The 18351-nt window shown below is 35.2% G+C and overlaps 1 protein-coding gene across 6 annotated transcripts in view; it reads right to left on the bottom strand.

Annotated features, from left to right (window-relative positions):
- znf385c (zinc finger protein 385C) overlaps positions 1 to 18351 on the bottom strand; it is a 119384-nt gene that overhangs the window by 42259 nt on the left and 58774 nt on the right. For 4 of the 6 annotated variants that reach the window (XM_073944257.1, XM_073944258.1, XM_001921873.8 and 1 more), the window contains 2 exons: positions 14436 to 14578; positions 7369 to 7479 (listed from right to left, as the gene is read on the bottom strand). In XM_073944257.1, the coding sequence (XP_073800358.1) occupies positions 7369 to 7479; positions 14436 to 14537 (213 nt within the window). In that variant the 5' untranslated portion in view covers positions 14538 to 14578. The remainder of the gene's footprint in view (positions 1 to 7368; positions 7480 to 14435; positions 14579 to 18351) is intronic. The other 2 variants (XM_005163884.6, XM_073944256.1) reach the window with 1 other exon arrangement.

Raw genomic sequence — 18351 nt, 5'->3', positions numbered from 1 at the left:
CGAATTAAGAACTCAGGGGCCCCTGGGCACATTGTCTTGTAAGGCCCCCTACCTGGCCGCACCCCTACAGTTGAATTTAAAAAATAAGAATAATATAATAATTTTTAAATAAAATGAATCTATAATTTGTTGCCCACATATTTAAATAAATGATATATAGTGCATATGTATTTATAGTCTACAAAGATTTAACTTATTTTTCAAAGCATTGCTTACTGGTTAATGCTAGCTTCTCATCATTTAAAGTTACCATAACGTCTTCTTCTGTACCCTCATTCTCCTGATCATGGGTCTGTTTAAAGATGGTGTGTATGGAAAATGCCTCAATAAAGATGCCTCCTTTCCTCTTTCTCTCGCGTTTGCTAAATCCACTTGTCCACTCATTTTTGATCTATGACAGATATAACGTTACACTAAAGTCCGCTCAGTTTAGTGCGGGTTATTACAAAACTGACGTTTCCGCGCTTGACCAATTACAGTATTCTGTTTAGTTAAAGAAAAAAAGGCAGTTTAAATATAATAATAATATTAATATGTGATCGCGATTTTTTTGCTCAGAGGAAATAACGTTACAGTTGTCAGTGGGAGGCACCTATAATAAGGCTAAACATTATTAAATACCCACGAGACACTTGTGACTTTATATCACATTTGCATTATTTTTAAAAAATGTTTCCTTCCTGTTAAAAATAAATATATTTCCAATCTGATATGTAATGAGGAGAAAAAAAGTAGCACGAGTTCAGCTGATGGTGGATTCGAACCGAGTTTATGATTAATCGTGTCAAAAGATGATGCTGTGCGCCTTACAAGGTGCGCCACTGCAGCTGTAATGATTAACAGCTCTTTACTCATATAGTCTCTATCAATCAGGCATCGATGGGCGTAAACCCTGAATAGCTTATTCCAACTAGATGCGCTATTTGCAATTAGCCAAAAAAGACACTCCGAAATTGTCTTTTTTTCTCCCCCCTCGCAGGGGCCCTAGTGCGTACGGGCCCCTGGGCCTGTGCCCATAAGGCCCATTGGTTAATCCGGCCCTGCTTAGAAGTGTTTCTTTTTTTGTTTAGAAACGAGCATCAGTTTTGTTTTTTAAGAGATTTGTTTTTGCTAAAGATGGAGACAAGTAGGATGTCTTGTTTTTTTATTTTGTTAGGGACTTTTTTAGTGCTAAAAAGTCAGTGTTGTTTTGGTTTATTGTTTTAGTGTGTCTGAAGTTAGTTAATTGGCCTTAGAAAAAAAGAGGTAGCTGAATGCCCCTAAATGAAGCTAATGTTTTTGTTGATGTTGTTGTTCATCTGTCCTTTATTTTATAATAATTTTTTTAGGTTGTTTTTTAAAATCTTTTTTGATGGATAGAACAGGTTAGAGAATTAACAGGGAATCATGGGGAGCAGAGAGAGGGGAAGGATCGGCAAAAGACCATGAGCCGGGAATCAAACTTGGGTCGCCGTTAGTATCTTGATGCTATATGTCAGCACACTTAAGCACTAGACTCTTGGCACTAATGACTTCCACTATTTTTACTGCTTCTTAACAGGGTTGTAAGAACGTGAGCATAGTGTATGGTTTATAATATTTGTTGTCTTTAAGTTTATTGTTTGTTAGTTTCATTGATAAATAAATAAGTAGTTTTGAATAATCACTTAAAGGTTCAGTATGTCGGATTCAAACCTAGTGGTTCAACTTGGTATCACAGTCCAAATTCAAAGTATTAAGAGGGTTTTTTTTCACCCTGCGTTCACACCAGACGTGGATGAAGCGTCAAGTGTGAGTGATTGACATTTTAAGTCACTGTAAAGACGTGCAATTTTCATGAATGAGGTGGCGTGAATGATGCGATTCACGTGAATGAAACGGCGTAAACGGCGTGTTTGACGTTGGAAAATCTGATCTTTAGAGGACATTCGCTACGTCTTAACCAATCAGGAGCTTGCTCTAGTATAGTCCTGATTATAATGTAGCGCCTGTTGTTGGTGTCCCAAGGGGAAATTATCTTGCCGACACCGGAGAACAGTTCATCTAACTGGGATCGCTCAGTTAGAAGCACTGCTGAAAGCATCTGTCATCCAGGTATAATTTCTGGAGGAGTTGATGAACTCACAAAACTGGGTGCAACTCTGACAGGATCTAGTGGACTCAGACACGGTGCCGAAGAAATCTACGCTGTTTTTCAGCCTTCGTTTTTACTTCAGTAATACTTGAATTGTTTGCATTCATGCAATGTACCATACATTTATAATCTGTATCTCATTTTGGAGGCTGCTACTGATCTCTGAAGGTTAAATTTTCGGCCACACCAGCACGCATTGAGGCAGCCTGTATGACTGAAATGAAACATACTGTGTTTCCTACCAAGGAAACCTGGGGTGCAAAATAAAATTGGGTAAAATGGCAGTGGGTGGGATAACAAATACAATTACACACAAGGGAGAATAACTGACTTTAAGATTGTTTTTCAGATAAACAATTATGCCTACTACACTTAGTAGATTTCTTAAATATCTGCAAACACACTATGGAATTTTCATGCTTTAGAAGAGTCAAAAACGTCCATATAGCACCTTTAAAAACGTATAAATGAATCACTTATTTGTACAACTTGTCGCCACCTACTGGCAAGTTAAATATCATGCTTGATTACCCATGACATGCCTAAACCAACACAAAAACACAAATTCAGCAAAATATCCTCAAATTATTGTTATTATTATAACAAGTCTAAATGTTTAATCTCTTAATTCACAGAATTTAATCATTTTTTTACTAACTAGAGTCTACCTTTTTCACTTATCTTTCAATATTCAATTAAATACATTCATTTAATATCAATATTTCAATAAATCAATAAACATTCCAGCACAAGCAACACTGACTGAACTGTTACGGTAAAAATGAATATACAGCCATCAAAATTCTTGCAAACAGCCTGAAACTGATCAAGTGTCGCTCAGAGGTTGACACACACATACACACACTAAAAGTAAGTGAGACATAACTGTTATTGACAACACAAGCAGCATGAATCTGGCAGTGGAGATAAGCGATGCTTTCATGTCTCTCAGCTTCACAGATCTTCTCTCCATGCGCAGCACTGGACTTGCCAGAAACAACAAAGACTGATAAAGCTGCTGTACGGTGCAAGCAGAGTTATATAGTAAACATACATAAAAAGATGCACTATAAACTTGTATGATGTTGTGGAACATACAATGTGATGGATAGGGAGGCTAGAGATTCTGACCATTTTTGTTATCAAATAAGGACGAATAATAACCATTGAATTATTGTTATAAGACATACAGTATATGTGCATTTCATTTCAGGAGGGCCGTACAGACCTGTCAAGATTCTACTAGTTTCAATGCTGTAAAAAAATACACAGAAAAAGTTTCAGTTTTTTTGTGATTCATGTTTTTTCCTGTCTATTTATAGTTATGAATTTCATTGTGGGATTTGATCTCTGCTTTGTCTACTTTTAGTAGTTTGAACGTATATATTATCAGGGGTGAATTTAACTAATGAGCAAGTTAAGTTGCTGCTAGGGCTCCATAAAATATGATAGCCCCCAAATAACTACCTAGAAGTATAAATTATACCTATAAATTAATATATATAACATCTTTTTCTATGTAATTTTGTACATTGAAGGTCCAATAAATAAGGGGGGTGGTGGTGTGTTGTGGAAAGGGAGGGGGTTGTGGTGAATTGGGTGGGGCACTTCAGTTCAGTTCAAGGCACTTTCTATCCAAGACTAAAAAGGGCATGTGCACTGCACAGGTTGAGCCCTATGTGTGCACGTGCCTGTGTCCCTGTATGTTATATAATAAATAAAATATTTAGAATTAAGTCTGTAAAATGACAGAAAATTACAGGTAGTTTAGTACCAGGGTTTTGTACTACATTTAAGAACACCAACTCAGACAATAGACAGTAGCTATCAAGATCACCAGCGATCTAGGCTTTGCAGATGGCTAGAAAACATGCATTATCACTCGGACTACAATTCTGCCACTATACAGTATGAACAACAAATCCCAGAAGTCATCAAGTGCTCCATTCACTCCTGCCACAGCTGACAGTCATCCGGACATTAACACAACTCTGTTAACTAATCATGAACTGATTAACTGGACTATTAATTCACCTCTCAAACACGCACGCACGCACGCACACACACACACACACACACACACACCCACCCACACACACACATACACACACACACACACACACACACACACACACACACACACACACACACACACACGTTGCTGTCTTGTTATCCTGTAGCATTACAAAACTGTCTATTGTCTAGCCTTGCCTTGTTTTGCTGTCAGCTAGCTCTCTGCAACTCTCACATGGTCACCCACTGAAGTAAGCAGGGCTGTGCCCGGCCTGGATAGGAGACCACATGGGAAAGCTAGGTTGCTGCCGGAAGTGGTGTTAGTGAGGCCAGCAGGGGGTGCTCAATCTGCGCTCTGTGTGGGTCCTAACGCCCCAGTATAGTGAAGGGGACACTATACTGCTCAGTGAGCGCAGTCTTTAAGATGAAACATTAAACTAAGGTCCTGACTTTCTGGGGTCATTAAAAACCCCCGGAATGTCCGTCGAAAAAGAGTAGGGGTTTACCTCGGCATCCTGGCCAAACTTGCCTAGTGGCCTCTGTCCATCATGGACTCCTAACCATCCCCATATCATAATTGGCTTCATCACTCTCCTCTCCATCTATCACCTGGTGGATGCTGCACACTGGTGGTGGATTGTTTGTGTTGTTTTGCCTGCCTGTCCTGACCCTATTTGCCAGGCCTTTGCCTGTTTCTTGGCTATGATTCTCTGAATGCTTCTGTTTGCCCCTGTCATGACCATTGCCTGCCTGACTAATCTGTTTATTGAACTGCATGTGGATTAATCCTGAACTGCTTCAGCTGTGTGCGCTTGCAGTCAAGGGGGATCTGGGCCAGGTGTGTGAGAGAAGTGCATGATGGCATGATCTGCATGGGCTGGACCACTAGTGATTGTCACAATAGCACTTCAAACTATTAAAAATGTCGACAAAAGTACATTTTTCAAGATTTTCAACATCAAACATTGTTGGAGGAAAGATCAAAGTCATAATGCAATTCAAATTATAAGTAAATATTGAAAGCTGCTAATTTAGGGATTTATTTCCACCAAAAAGTTAGATCTAATTGTGTTAATTCAGTGGTTTAATAAGATTGATTCTATGTAAACTGTATTTATGATGCAGGCAAGCAGATGAGCCCACGATATAAACACAATTCATGCAATAATATCTCAAAGCATTTTCTTTATAATGGTTTTCAGTGCATGTGAAAATGATTTATCATTGCAATTTAACATGTTGCCTTCCTATTCTGCTCACTATACATATACTCTAAAAATGCTTAAATGTAACACAACAGTTGTCCATGTTTTCCCCAAATTTGGATTGAAACAAATTACAGTAACATTTTTAGAGCATAAACACCTGGTAAAAGTGTATAATAGTTTGTGGAACAGACTTTAGTTTGATTTGTTATGCACTTTCAATCTGTACCTCTGAAAGCAAAAGAATCATGTGAAATGCAATCGAACGAGAATGAGTTTTGTCATCTGCAGGTGAGATTTTTTTTAGCGAATGGCTTGGAGATTTTTGGTTTCGGTTCTGTACACAAAGCTATCAAATGACTCAAAGCATAGTAATATGAGTCGCATGAAGCACTTTTAGAATGGTTTTTGGTGTTTGACAGTTGTAATCATCTGAACTGCATGAAGATACTTCAAAAATACTTTGTGCTCAATGTAAAAAAAAAAGTTACAGGCATACAGATTTAGAACAACATAACACATGATAGAATTCAAATTCTAGTTAAACAATGAACAATTCTAAAGAAAAGTTCTGTCTTTGACATGATGTAGCACCAATTTTATACAAGCAATAATAGATTTAAGGTTGTGCTATACTGTATTATTCATTATACAGTAAGACCTTTTATTGCTTTATAGTAATTGGGTTACAGTTAGTCTGCAGTAATTATAACAATTAGGATAATAATACAATAGAAGGCAATGGGAAGTACTATTTAACAAGTCAAATGTGTGTGCGTGTGTGTGTGTAAAAGGAGAAAGAGAGATGTTATAGGAATGGGTAAAAAAAAAAATCACATTATCAAAGACAAAATGTGACCCTGGATCACAAGTCATGTTTGCCAAATTAAAAATTAAGGTTTATACATTATATGGAAGAATAAACTAAATAAATATGTTTCAAGTGATGTGTTTGTTAGGATAGGAAAAAATTAGGTTGAGATAAAAATAAATCTGGAATCTACGGCTTAAATAAATCTAAATATTGAAAAAAACTGCCTTAAAAATTGTTCAAATGAAGTTTTTAGCAATGCATATTGCTAATCAATCCTAATCAAAAACTATATATAGTAGGGCTTTTGCAAAATAACTTTATGGAACATGATCACTAATTCATCTTCTAACAACAAATATGCCTATACAAAATAAGCCTTAAAAATAAGGTTTTGTGATTTAGGGTCACAAATAAAAAAGCAAGGACAAAATGGTGACAGAAAACAGGAAATAATGAAAGAAAGAAAGAAAGAAAAAAGAAAATAATGAAAGACACCAAGAAAGTAGGCATGAAAGAAAGACAAAACAAGTGTGCAAAAAAAGAAGCAAGCATGAAAGAAAGCAAGAAAGCAAGCAAGAAAGAAAGAAAGCTGAAAAACAAAACAAAAGAAAAAGCAAAAAAGAAAGAAAAAGAAATAAAGCAAGCAAGAAAGAAAGAGCCAGGAAAAAAGAAAGAAAGAAAGAAGGAAAGAAAGAAAGTAAACAATAAAGATAGAAAAAAGAAAGAAAAAAGAAAGAAAGCAAGAAAAAAAGAAAGAGAGAATGAAAGAAATCAATAAAAAAGAAAGAAAGAAAGAAAAAAGAAAGAAAGAAAGCAAACAATAAAGAAAGATAAAAGAAAGAAATGAAAGAAAAAAGAAAGCAAGCAAAAAAGAGAGAAAGAAAGAAAGAAAAAAGAAATAAAGAACGTGAAAGAAAGAAAGAAGAAACTGAAAAAGAGGAAAGAAAGAAAGAAAGAAAGAAAGAGAAAGAAAGAAAGAAAGAAAGAGAAAAAGAAACAAAGAAGGAAGGAAAGACAGAGAAAAAGAAAGCAAAAAAGAAAACAAGAAAGAAAGAAAGAAAGAAAAAAAAAGCGCAAGCAAGAAAGAAAGAAGACAGAATAGGATAAAGAAAGAAATGCTAAATGCTGTAAGGGATGAAACAGCTTTTACCCGTCCAACGGTGATGTTTACTGTCTGTCATCACTACTGCAGAGGGTAAAACACACACACACTACACACTAACCGTGGAGTTGAAGCGCAGGTGGCAGATATTGCATGAGATGACCTGTTTTTTCTTCAGGGACTGAGGAACACCAAACGTATGGTTGATCACGGCCTTCTGCACTGGGTCCATCTAGGGAACAAAAATTAGGGTTAAAAAATATAAATTCCATAGGAATCAAAATCAACAGACTCTCCAATAGACTAAATCAGACAGCCATAATCTGGACACCATGCTAACACACACACTCCACATCACATCACAATAGGAGTATGTTCATGGAGCCAGATCAGTCTCAAAATAACACAATTGTATTTTTGAATCGTGTTTTGAGTTTATGAATTGAATTTGTGTATTTACAAATCGTGTTTTGAATTTATGAATTGGATGTGTGTATTTTTGAGTTGTGTTTTCAACTTACAAACTGGATTTGTGTATTTTTGAATCGTGTTTTGAATTTATGAATTGAATTGGTGTATTTATGAATTGTGTTTTAAATTTACAAATTGGATTTGCGTATTTACGAATCGTGTTTTGTATTTCACAAATTGGATTTGCGTATTTTTGAATCGTGTTTTTAATTTACGAATTGGATTTGCGTATTTACGAATTGTCTTTTGAATTTAGGAATTGAATATATTTATTAATTGTGTTTTGAATTTACTAATCGGATTTGTGTATTTTTGAATCAAGTTTTGAATTTATGAATTGAACTGGTGTATTTATGAATTGTGTTTTGAATTTACAAATTGGATTTGCGTATTTACGAATTGTCTTTTAAAATGACAAATTGAATTTGTGTATTTTTGAATCGTGTTTTGAATTAACGAAGTGGATTTGTGTATTTTTGAATCATGTTTTGAATTTACAAAATAAAATTGTGAATTTTTGAATCATGTTGTAAACTTATGAATTGGATTTGTGTATTTTCTAATTGTGTTTTGAATTTAAAAATCAGATTTGTGTATTTTTTAATCATGTTTTGAGTTTATGAATTGAATTGGTGTATTTTTGAATTGTCTTTTGAATTTACGAATTGAGTTTGTGCATTTTTGAATCGTGTTTTGAATTTCTGAATTGAATTGGTGTATTTATGAATTGTGATTTGAATTTACGAACTGGATTTGTGTATTTATTAATTGTGTTTTGAATTTACACATCGGATGTGTGTATTTTTGAATCGTGTTTTGGATTTATTAAGTGAATTAGTGAATTTTTGAATCGTGTTGTTAACTTATGAATTGGATTTGTGTATACTACAAATTGTGTTTTGAAATCACGAATTGGATTTGTCGACTTACAAATCGTGTTTTGAATTTACTGTTTATGCTACACTGAAATGATTCATTGGGTTTATAAAATATTCTCAAGGTGAGAAGTTGCAAACAACTTATTTGGGCTGAATTTAAACAAATAAATTAAGTTAAACATTGCTAAATTAAATGTGTTTGTTTAAATTGTTTGCAACCACTCACCTTAAAAAAATAATAAATCCAATAAATATTTTATTTAGTGTACAAAGCCAATCATAGTAGACAAGAAAAACAAAACATATAAAGTAGTCACTGCTGGTTGAAGGAAAATAGCGCTTTTTTAATGCAATACAATGCAATGCAATACTCCAAAGTGTGCATAAGCAAAAAAGATGGCTTGAAACATAACTCCAGATTCTGCAGCTGGTCACGCGTCTATTTGTTTTTTGAGCCTCAAGAATGTTGAAGTTGTTCATCCGCAGTCAATCCTGACTGGCTGGGACGCTGCCAGGTCAATGCGTGTGTAAGTGTGTCAGTGAATGTATGTGTCTTATCAAGTCGCCTATTGTTGACCGTGAGTACTGGAGAAGGTCTGGAGACGAGCATGATATTATTGCAGGAATGAGAGAGATGAGAGATGACAACAGAAAGGAGGAGAAGAGATGCGAGGCAGAGCAGTAAAATCAAGGGAAGAGAAGCTAAATTAAAAGAAAGTAGACAAGAAGAGAAAGGATGATACGAGATATAAAGCAGGAAGAAATGCAAGACCAGAGATGAGAATAAGTTGCAATACTTAATATACACTATTAGACATTTTACTGTATTTTTGTGGTAACTTACTGGCAGCAGTTACTGCAACTGGCCATTTATATTAAACTACCTGTAAATGTGTTTAACAGTAGCAGGACCCTACCGCATATTCATTTCTTACAGTAAAAGAGGCTTCTTTTTATGGTAAAATGCCCTTTACTACATTTAAATTTTACAGTAAAAATTTTTTACAGTACTTTTACTGTTATTTGTTTACATTTTACACTAGCAGTTGTAATATTTTAGCACTTACTTTTGAATTCAATTGAATTCAATACTTGCTTACAGTAGAATACCGCAAATTCCTGATATGCAGTAAGTTACTGTAAAAGTTTTAAATGGCCCACAATGCAGTGCATTTCACAGTAGTTGTAACACAGGGATGCAGACAACAGAGATGAGGATCCACGTGCAAATTATTAATAAAAGTAGTCAGGCAGGCAATGTTCAAACAGGTAGCAAACAGGAGCTTGAAGTTAATCCAAGACCGTAGTCAAAAACAGGCAAATGGTCAGGACAGGGCAAAGAATCAATAACAAGGAAACAAGGCTTGGATAAGGAAAGACTAAACAGGGATACACTTTGTGGTGTTACAGATGAATAAGACTTAAGTCCAGAAGTGTGTGTGTGTGTGTGTGTGTGTGTGTGCATAGTTCATAGTCCAGGTAATCATTGGACATTTGTTTCAGCTATGTGTGTGTGTGTGTGTGTGTGTGTGTGTGTGTGTGAGAGAGTTTCCACACTGTTGACAACTGTAGCAAGAGTTGATTTGCGCAAAGCAACCTGGTATTTGTAGTTCAAGTGGTGGCATGTGTGTAGTTCTCCAGTGATCTGCAAACATATAATAATAAGTCGAATAAATTGATGCAAACTGTTGCGTTATTTTTTTGTTTTGTCTAATCAATATTTTTTAGAGTATAGAGAGAAAAAGGCATCAATAAATGGACTAAATAAAATGGATTTAAATGTCTAGAAAAAAACAAGGCGAGAAGCAAAGCAGTACAATAAAAAAGACAAGCGTAAAATGACATGAGTTAAAATCGAAACACTGAAAGTCAAGAAAAGGGATGAAATAAGCAGAAAAGAGAAAAGAAATGAGACAATAAACAGTGAACAGAAAATCATTAATGACAGAAAAAACAAAATGGCTGATCCAATCAATAAAGGTTAAGCGATACAATCAAGAGAAGTGTGAAGAAATGGAAAAGCAGAAATGAGGAGAGACAGAAAAGCTGAAAACGAGAAAAAATGTGACGAGAAGCAATGAAGTAAAATAAATAAAGGTGAGAAAAGATGAGAAGAATGGAAAAATTTTTTTTTGCTTTCATGTGTTGGTGCTTAACAATGACAATAAAATAAAGAAAATATAATAAAAAAGGTAAATATGGTAAGATAAGTAAAAAAACAAAGCAAACGCTGAAACCTTTAACCACTGACTTCCATAGTAACAGGGTTTCTGCAGGTTTCACCAAGTTAAATTTAAGACTTTGAGACAATTTTTATGAATAAAATTTTAGACTGAAACAAGGCTAAACGCCAAGAAGTTCTTTAAATGGCCCAGATGGAAAATATTTATATTTGCCCTATTAAAAAAAAGAATAATTTAATACATTTAATAATACTATGATAATTATATATTAATTAGCAAAATACTTTAAATAGTGTCTCAAAACAGACAAGCTCTAGATGTAAACATACACTTTTTTCAACATAAACTTACTGTTTACATAAACAACTGTTTTGAAAAATGACAATAAACTAAATGTATGCACAACAGTCTGTCCTGGTCTGTGACCTCAGCAGTAAATGGGGAACTTTTAAACAAATAATACTCTGATTTAGGACATTTCAAGACTTTTTAGGACCCCATTGACACTCTTTAGTAGCAAACACAAATATTATGAAAGTCAATGGTTAATGGTTTTTAAGCATTTTTCAAAGTATCTTCTTTTGCATTTTAACAGAAAAAAAGAAACTCAAACAGGTTGGGAACAAGTAAAGGGTGGGTAAATGATGACATAATTTTCAGTTTTGGAAGTAAACTATCACTTTAAGACACCATCACGGGTGATGAAAACATGCTGATGATTACTGCTGAGGATAGACAGACAAGAGGACACGAAAAGTAACAAAGCCAACAAGGTAAGAAGAGATGAGATAAGAGACAAAACCAGGGCGACACATCATGAAATGAAAAGAGAAGAGACAAGGACATAACAGAAGATGAAATGAAAAGACAAAGCAGCTGTAGAGAATGACATGAAGTCAAAATCAACAATAGAGAGAAAAAAAGAGGAAAAATCTGAGCAAGAGAAGAGAAGAAAAGAAAAGAGCAAAGAAGAGAAAGGATAACATCTAGATTATTATAAATTAATCATTGTAAATATACGGATTATTTTTATGAATTATTACTGTTTTATCCATTAATGTTGATTATTAAATGTACAGTTTATTCTGATTTATTAATGTGTATTCTTTATTTAATTATTATTGTAATTATAATATTAATAATAATAATAATAATAATTATTATTATTATTATTATCAATATTATTATAATATATATTATAATATATTTACTACTACTACTATAATCTACTGTGATTACTTATTTTTTTAATAAAAAAAAGAGAGAATAGAAGAGAAGAACGTATAGTACAGTAGAATAGAATAGAAAAGAGCAGGAAAAAGAAAGGAAAAGGAAAAGAAAAGAGAAGAAGATAATATGAAAGGAGAATATAAGATAAGATAGAGAGAATATAGTATAAAACAGAAAAAAATAATTAAAAAAAGAAAATAGAATAGATAAGAAAAGAAAAGAAGAGATTAGGAAATGAAAAGAATAGGTAATAGAGTAGAATGGAACAAAAAAGAATTAAAGATAATTGGTTAGAGTAGAATAGAAAAGAGAACAAAAGACAAACAATAGCAGAAAATATGAAGAGAAGAGAAGAGAAAAGAAAAGAAGAGAGGGAAAAAGTAAAAGAATAGAAGTAAAGAAACGAGAAGAGAAAAGAACAGAAGAGAATAAAAGGGAGTATAATAGAATAGAAAAGAGAGAAGACAAGAGAAGAAGAGAGTAGAGTAGAATAGAATGGATAAAAGAATAATAGACGAGAATAGAAGACAGAGTAGAACAGAATAGCATAGAATATACAGTAGTAGAGTAGAATAGAATAGAAAATACAACAGAGAGAATACAAGAACAGAACAGAATAGAACAGAAAAGAGAACAGAAGGCAAACGAGAGTAGAAAATATGAAAAGAAGAGAAGACGGCAAAAGATTAGAAGTAGAGAAAGGAGAAGAGAACAGAAGAGAATTGAAGATAGAGTGAAATAGAATAGAACAGAAAAAATAGAAGACAAGAATAGAAGAGAGGGTAGAGTAGAATAGAACTAAAAAGAGAATAATAAACAAGAGAATAGAAAATAGAGTAGAATAGAACAGAAAAGAACAGATCAGAGAACAGAAGCTAGCAGAAGAGAACACAAGAGCAGAAAAATTTAGAAGAGAAGAGAAGAGCAGAGCAGAGAAGAGCAGAAAATAAAGGAGAAGAGAGGAGCAGTAAGGAAAGCGCAGGGAAGCAGTGGAGGATAAGAGAGGAGAGAGGTCACTGACAGCTACTTTACTGAAGAGACAGGTGCATTTATCACTCTAGCGTACGCACACGCTCACGCACACACACACACACACACACACACACACACACACACACACACACACACACACACACACACACACACACACACACACACACACACACACACACACACACTGTTAGATCTGATAAGAGAGGACACCAGCACCTGCCCATATATTAACAAATGCATATACTGTGTTCAAAAGTGCGCCCATTCTGAGTTCACTATCAATGTACTTAAAAACATTACATATAAACTGTACTTGTTTATTTAGTTTATGAAGACAACTTATACAAAATTTTCTAACGACACGCCTTTGACCTAGGTGTTATATTGTTAATGAAGAATTTATAAGGACATTCGGTGTGTCCTCATAATTCAAAACACTTAAAAAGTATAACTAACAGGGTCTATTGACATTCAAAGTTTGCCACAGGTTTCCTGTGAGGATTGGGTTCATGTGCAGGGTAAGGGCAGGTTTTTACACTATAATTAGACCTATGGAGCGTTCTCAAACCATCTGTATGTGTTTGTGTGTTCAGGTTTATGTAGTTTAAGAGGAAACAAAATTATTTAAGGGGAGACATGGTGGTTCAGTGGTCCAGTTTCCCCCACAGTCCAAAGACATGCGCTATAGGTGAATTTAATTAACTAAATTGGCTGTAGTGTATTTGTGTGAATGAGTGTGTATGGGTGTTTCCCAGTACTGCGTTGCAGCTAGAAGGGCATCCGCTGTGTAAAACACATGCTGGATAAGTTGGCGGTTCATTCCACTGTGGCGACCCCTGATGAATAAATGGACTAAGCCGAAGAAAATGAATGAATGAATGAAAATTGTATAAGGACGTAAATGTGACCTATTACAATGTTATGATGTTTTATGAGGACATGTCATGTTTCAAAATGTCTAAACTTCCTAGTTAACAGGTGTCTTTTGACATTCAGAATTTGCCACAGGTTTCCTTTGAGGTTTGGGTTCATAGTTAGGTGTTAGGCCATATAAGTGGTTTTACAGTGAAAAGATAAATTACACCTATGGAAAAAGTCCTCATAAACCACACAAACAAGCATGCATGTGTGCAGAAAGAAAACCCTGTTACACGCTCGCCGCCTCCAAAAACAGCACAGAGAGTCTGAAACCAAATCTAGATCCTAATCTTGAGCTGCTGCTCGACTCTTCAATCTAAAATTACTATCTAACACAATACGCCTCTGTTTAGCGAAGATTCTGCACTTTTAAAAACACCCCGCAGCCTGCTGAATCCCTTCTTGACATTTAGAGCTGACATTTGGGACCCGACAATGACGTTAAAAAAACGTGTCCCGAGTAAACTGTGGACACTTGTGGGAAGGTTTTTAGGAGGTGTGGATGTTGAACTCACGTTGTTGAAGTTTGGGAAGAGGCTGAGCGGGGAGGATCCGCTCAGCCGGAAGGGCAGGAAGTGTTTGAGGTCCAGCGGCGTCTGCAGCGGACGACCCTGCATTGGTAATGAGGCCAGCAGGGGGCTCCCCTGAGCAGCCGTACCTGAGCAGAAGAAAAGAGACAAAAGAGCAGCACGCATTAGACTAAATCACTGATGACCACAGGGCAGCAGTTCAATTATGCTATTAGAACACAAACGTCAGGATCAATGATGAGAATGGAGATACACAATGCAGGATCCAGTCACTTATTTTATCATTGCACAATTAATGATCTACCATGAAATCAGGGGCGTGGCTAGACATAAAGCTCAACTGGGGCAGTTCACCCTGCAAAAAAATTTAATAAATAAATAAATAAATATATATATATATATATATATATATATATATATATATATATATATATATATATATATATATATATATATATATATATATATATATTTTTTTTTTTTTTTTCCATTTATTCTTTTGTTGGCTTTGTGCCTTTATTAATCCGGGGTCACCACAGCGGAATGAACCGCCAACTTATCCAGCACATTTTTGGGAAACCTCCACACACACACTACGGACAATTTAGCTTACCCAATTCACCTGTACCGCATGTCTTTGGACTGTGGGGGAAACCGGAGCACCCGGAGGAAACCCACGCAGACGCAGGGAAAACATCCTAACTCTACACAAAAACGCCAACTGAGCCGAGGATCGAACCTGCGACCCAGCGACCTTCTTGCTGTGAGGCTACTGCGCCACTGCTTCGCCATATATATATATATATATATATATATATATATATATATATATATATATATATATATATAAGAACAATTATATATAATTATAAATAAAAAACAGTTTTATTGTTATTATACAATTGTTATTCTAAAAAAATAACAGAAATTACTCCTAAATGTAACTGGAAAACAATCAAAAGACACAACTGGAGTGATGCTAAGAATCTTTTTCATGAATATTACTTTTATTACAATGGAATTCTATATAAACAATACTATAGAATATAAAAAGATGTTTATAGAATTATCTGTTGTGTGTTGTCTTAGCCCTGACTCATGGCAGAGAATTAGGTTTATTAAGTCTTACCTCCCTGACTCATCATCCGTCCTTTTTGCTGGAGTCATGCTTAATGTTAAATAAAGTCACTATTTTATTATTTAAACTTTGTTTTGTCGACTTGCATTACTCACTGAGTGACGGCACCTCCACATAAAAGACTGTTATAGCGGTTTCACAAGGCATGAGCGGCGCGGCTATTTTGGCGTGCATGTTTACAACCGGGACTTATAAATGCAGCGTCAAGCAAGAGCGGTGTGTGAGGCACGCGGTTATGTTTTTGTCTGCGCACTTGCTCAGTTAGCTTTTTGATTAAACTACATTGCTTTCATCAGCGTTCGTTTAGTTGCACATAGAGAATGACGCTTTTATTCTGGGATTATCACTCTTAATAAATACACTTGCATAAAGTAACTTGCATCTCAAAGCTTTTACTGGGGCACTGGCGATTTTAATGGGGCACGTGCCCCAGTGAATGGGTATAGCGATGCTCCTGGATAAGACACAACTTTTGGTGTCTGCAATTATATGCATGTTAAAGGGTCACGAAACATCAAAACACACAGCAACGAAGGTTTTGTTTTCATTTCCCACTATGAGAGCGCAGCTGGACTCTCAGTGGTCTGCTAACACGTGACAAAAATATGTTTGTAAGGAACATGTTTTACCCGAGAGCTTTTCGCATCTGGAAATGGTGAGATCAGAATTTGCTGTTGGTCTCCTTTTAAAAAAGACACGGCTCCAGTTGGTGTTGCTTGTCCTGTCTCTACAGATTTGGAAAGTATGTGATGAATGTTCTTTGTTCATGTTTAATCAGAGGCAAAGTTAGTTAGTATCGTCAGCAGTACTCCTTCGGTTTTTAAAGACATCTCTTAGTCAAAATGATTTAGTTACTAAGTTTAAAGTATGTTAATATCACTTTAATATTATGGGCTGAAAGATCCACTGTTAATGCTCCTCTCTAAATGTAAACATGTAAACACCTTAATCAAACTAGTACTGTCGTGTAGGATTTTCGCCACATTTTGTGACAGGATAGTCTATACACACACGGCTTTGTGATGCTACCTACAGAGTGCATCTAAGTTACAGAAAAAAGATTTTTTTTTATGAAACAATCCATTAAAACTACACTCTTCCAGCAGTTCCTCACATCCAATATCAAGTTTGTCAGGGGAGGCATGCATGAAATGTTCCTGAATAAAAGTGAAAGTGCCAAACATTAGTTAAAGTCGACAAATTAAGAATTTGGCAAATAACTCAACTACTGATGTCACTGTCTTTCTCCTCTGCGTCTGTGTTTGTTTTGCCTCAGTGAAAATCAGCGCATGCTTGAACTGAAACTCCCCTTTTCATGCAAATCCTTCCCTTTTTTGCCACTCGACACTCCCACCTAAACAAAGCTTGGCTCACCCACTTTCCTGGCTATTTCCAAAAAACACCCTGCTGAGACAGGGGGCCTTTCATGGCCCTTTAACGTTGCTAACGTGATATTATAGAAAACATATTGAAGTATATAATCTGCTTTAATATTTTAAGTAACTTCTGTTGTGCATATAAAACACCAAAACATGGGTGAAACAAAGTCATAACCTTTATGTAAACAATAAATGACACTTTATTTTTGGACACGTGTTCATTGAACTTGCATTGTATTTTATTCGAAATGACTCTTGTTATAAGGCGACGCAGTGGCGCAGTGGGTAGCACGTTCGCCTCACAGCAAGAAGGTTGCTGGGTCGCTAATTCGATCCTCGGCTCATTTGGCGTTTCTGTGTGGAGTTTGCACGTTCTCCCTGCGTTCGCGTGGGTTTCCTCCGGGTACTCCGGTTTCCCCCACAGTCCAAAGACATGTGGTACAAGTGAATTGGGTAGGCTAAATTGTCTGTAGTGTATGAGTGTGTGTGTATATATATATGTGTGGATCTTTCCCAGAGATGGGTTGCAGCTGAAAAAGCATCTGCTGCGTAAAAACTTGCTGGATAAGTTGGCGGTTCATTCCGCTGTGGCGACCCCAGATTAATAAAGGGACTAAGCCGACAAGAAAATGAATGAATGAATGACTCTTGTTATAACTATACAGAATGGTCTATAAAATACTTTAGTCAGTTCTTCTTCTGTAAATGATAGTAAAAGTGTCATGTAGTCATCATTATTTTAATTTTTTTTCTCTGCACAAAACTGGGACAGATTATAATGTATGAAAATAATGCTGCATTACACATAAAAAAATGTAGGCCTATTAATCAATGAATAGTCCCCAATTACATGACATTTTAAAGGTATGTAAATATAAAGAAAAATAAATGAAATACCTAAATAATCAAAATCTTTACATTAATACAAACATGTTTTTTGCACAATTAAAATACAGATTTTTTTAAATAAATGACTAAGGCTGCACAACATTTTGTTTTAGCATCGATTTCTCAATGTGATCATTCATAATAATCACATTGTAGGATCTGTAAATTCGGTTTATTCATCCTGCAGGACATTTGAGTAGAATTATAGCTGACCAAGAATCAAGGCATGTAGATTTCAAGTGCAGAACAGTTACATCATTTGGGTATAAGAATATATAACAACAAAAAATCAGTTGTATTTAATTTTTATACAAAGAAGATTATGCAGTGTAATTTGTTTACATTTAATTATTCAACAACAACAACAAAAAAAAAAACGCTGTCTGTTTCCTATATGCAGATCAACTGTCATATGAAGTCATGCCAATCAATATAAAATTATAAGTTCTTTTCAAATTGAGTCACTCAAGTCATCTGGTGAAGTAATTATATTCAT

Source organism: Danio rerio, chromosome 3 (assembly GCF_049306965.1).
Source record: "Danio rerio strain Tuebingen ecotype United States chromosome 3, GRCz12tu, whole genome shotgun sequence".
In the NCBI taxonomy this organism is placed as follows: Eukaryota; Metazoa; Chordata; class Actinopteri; order Cypriniformes; family Danionidae; genus Danio; species Danio rerio.
The sequence above is the reverse complement of the archived record's forward strand: the minus strand, read 5'-3'. Positions and strand labels throughout refer to the sequence as shown.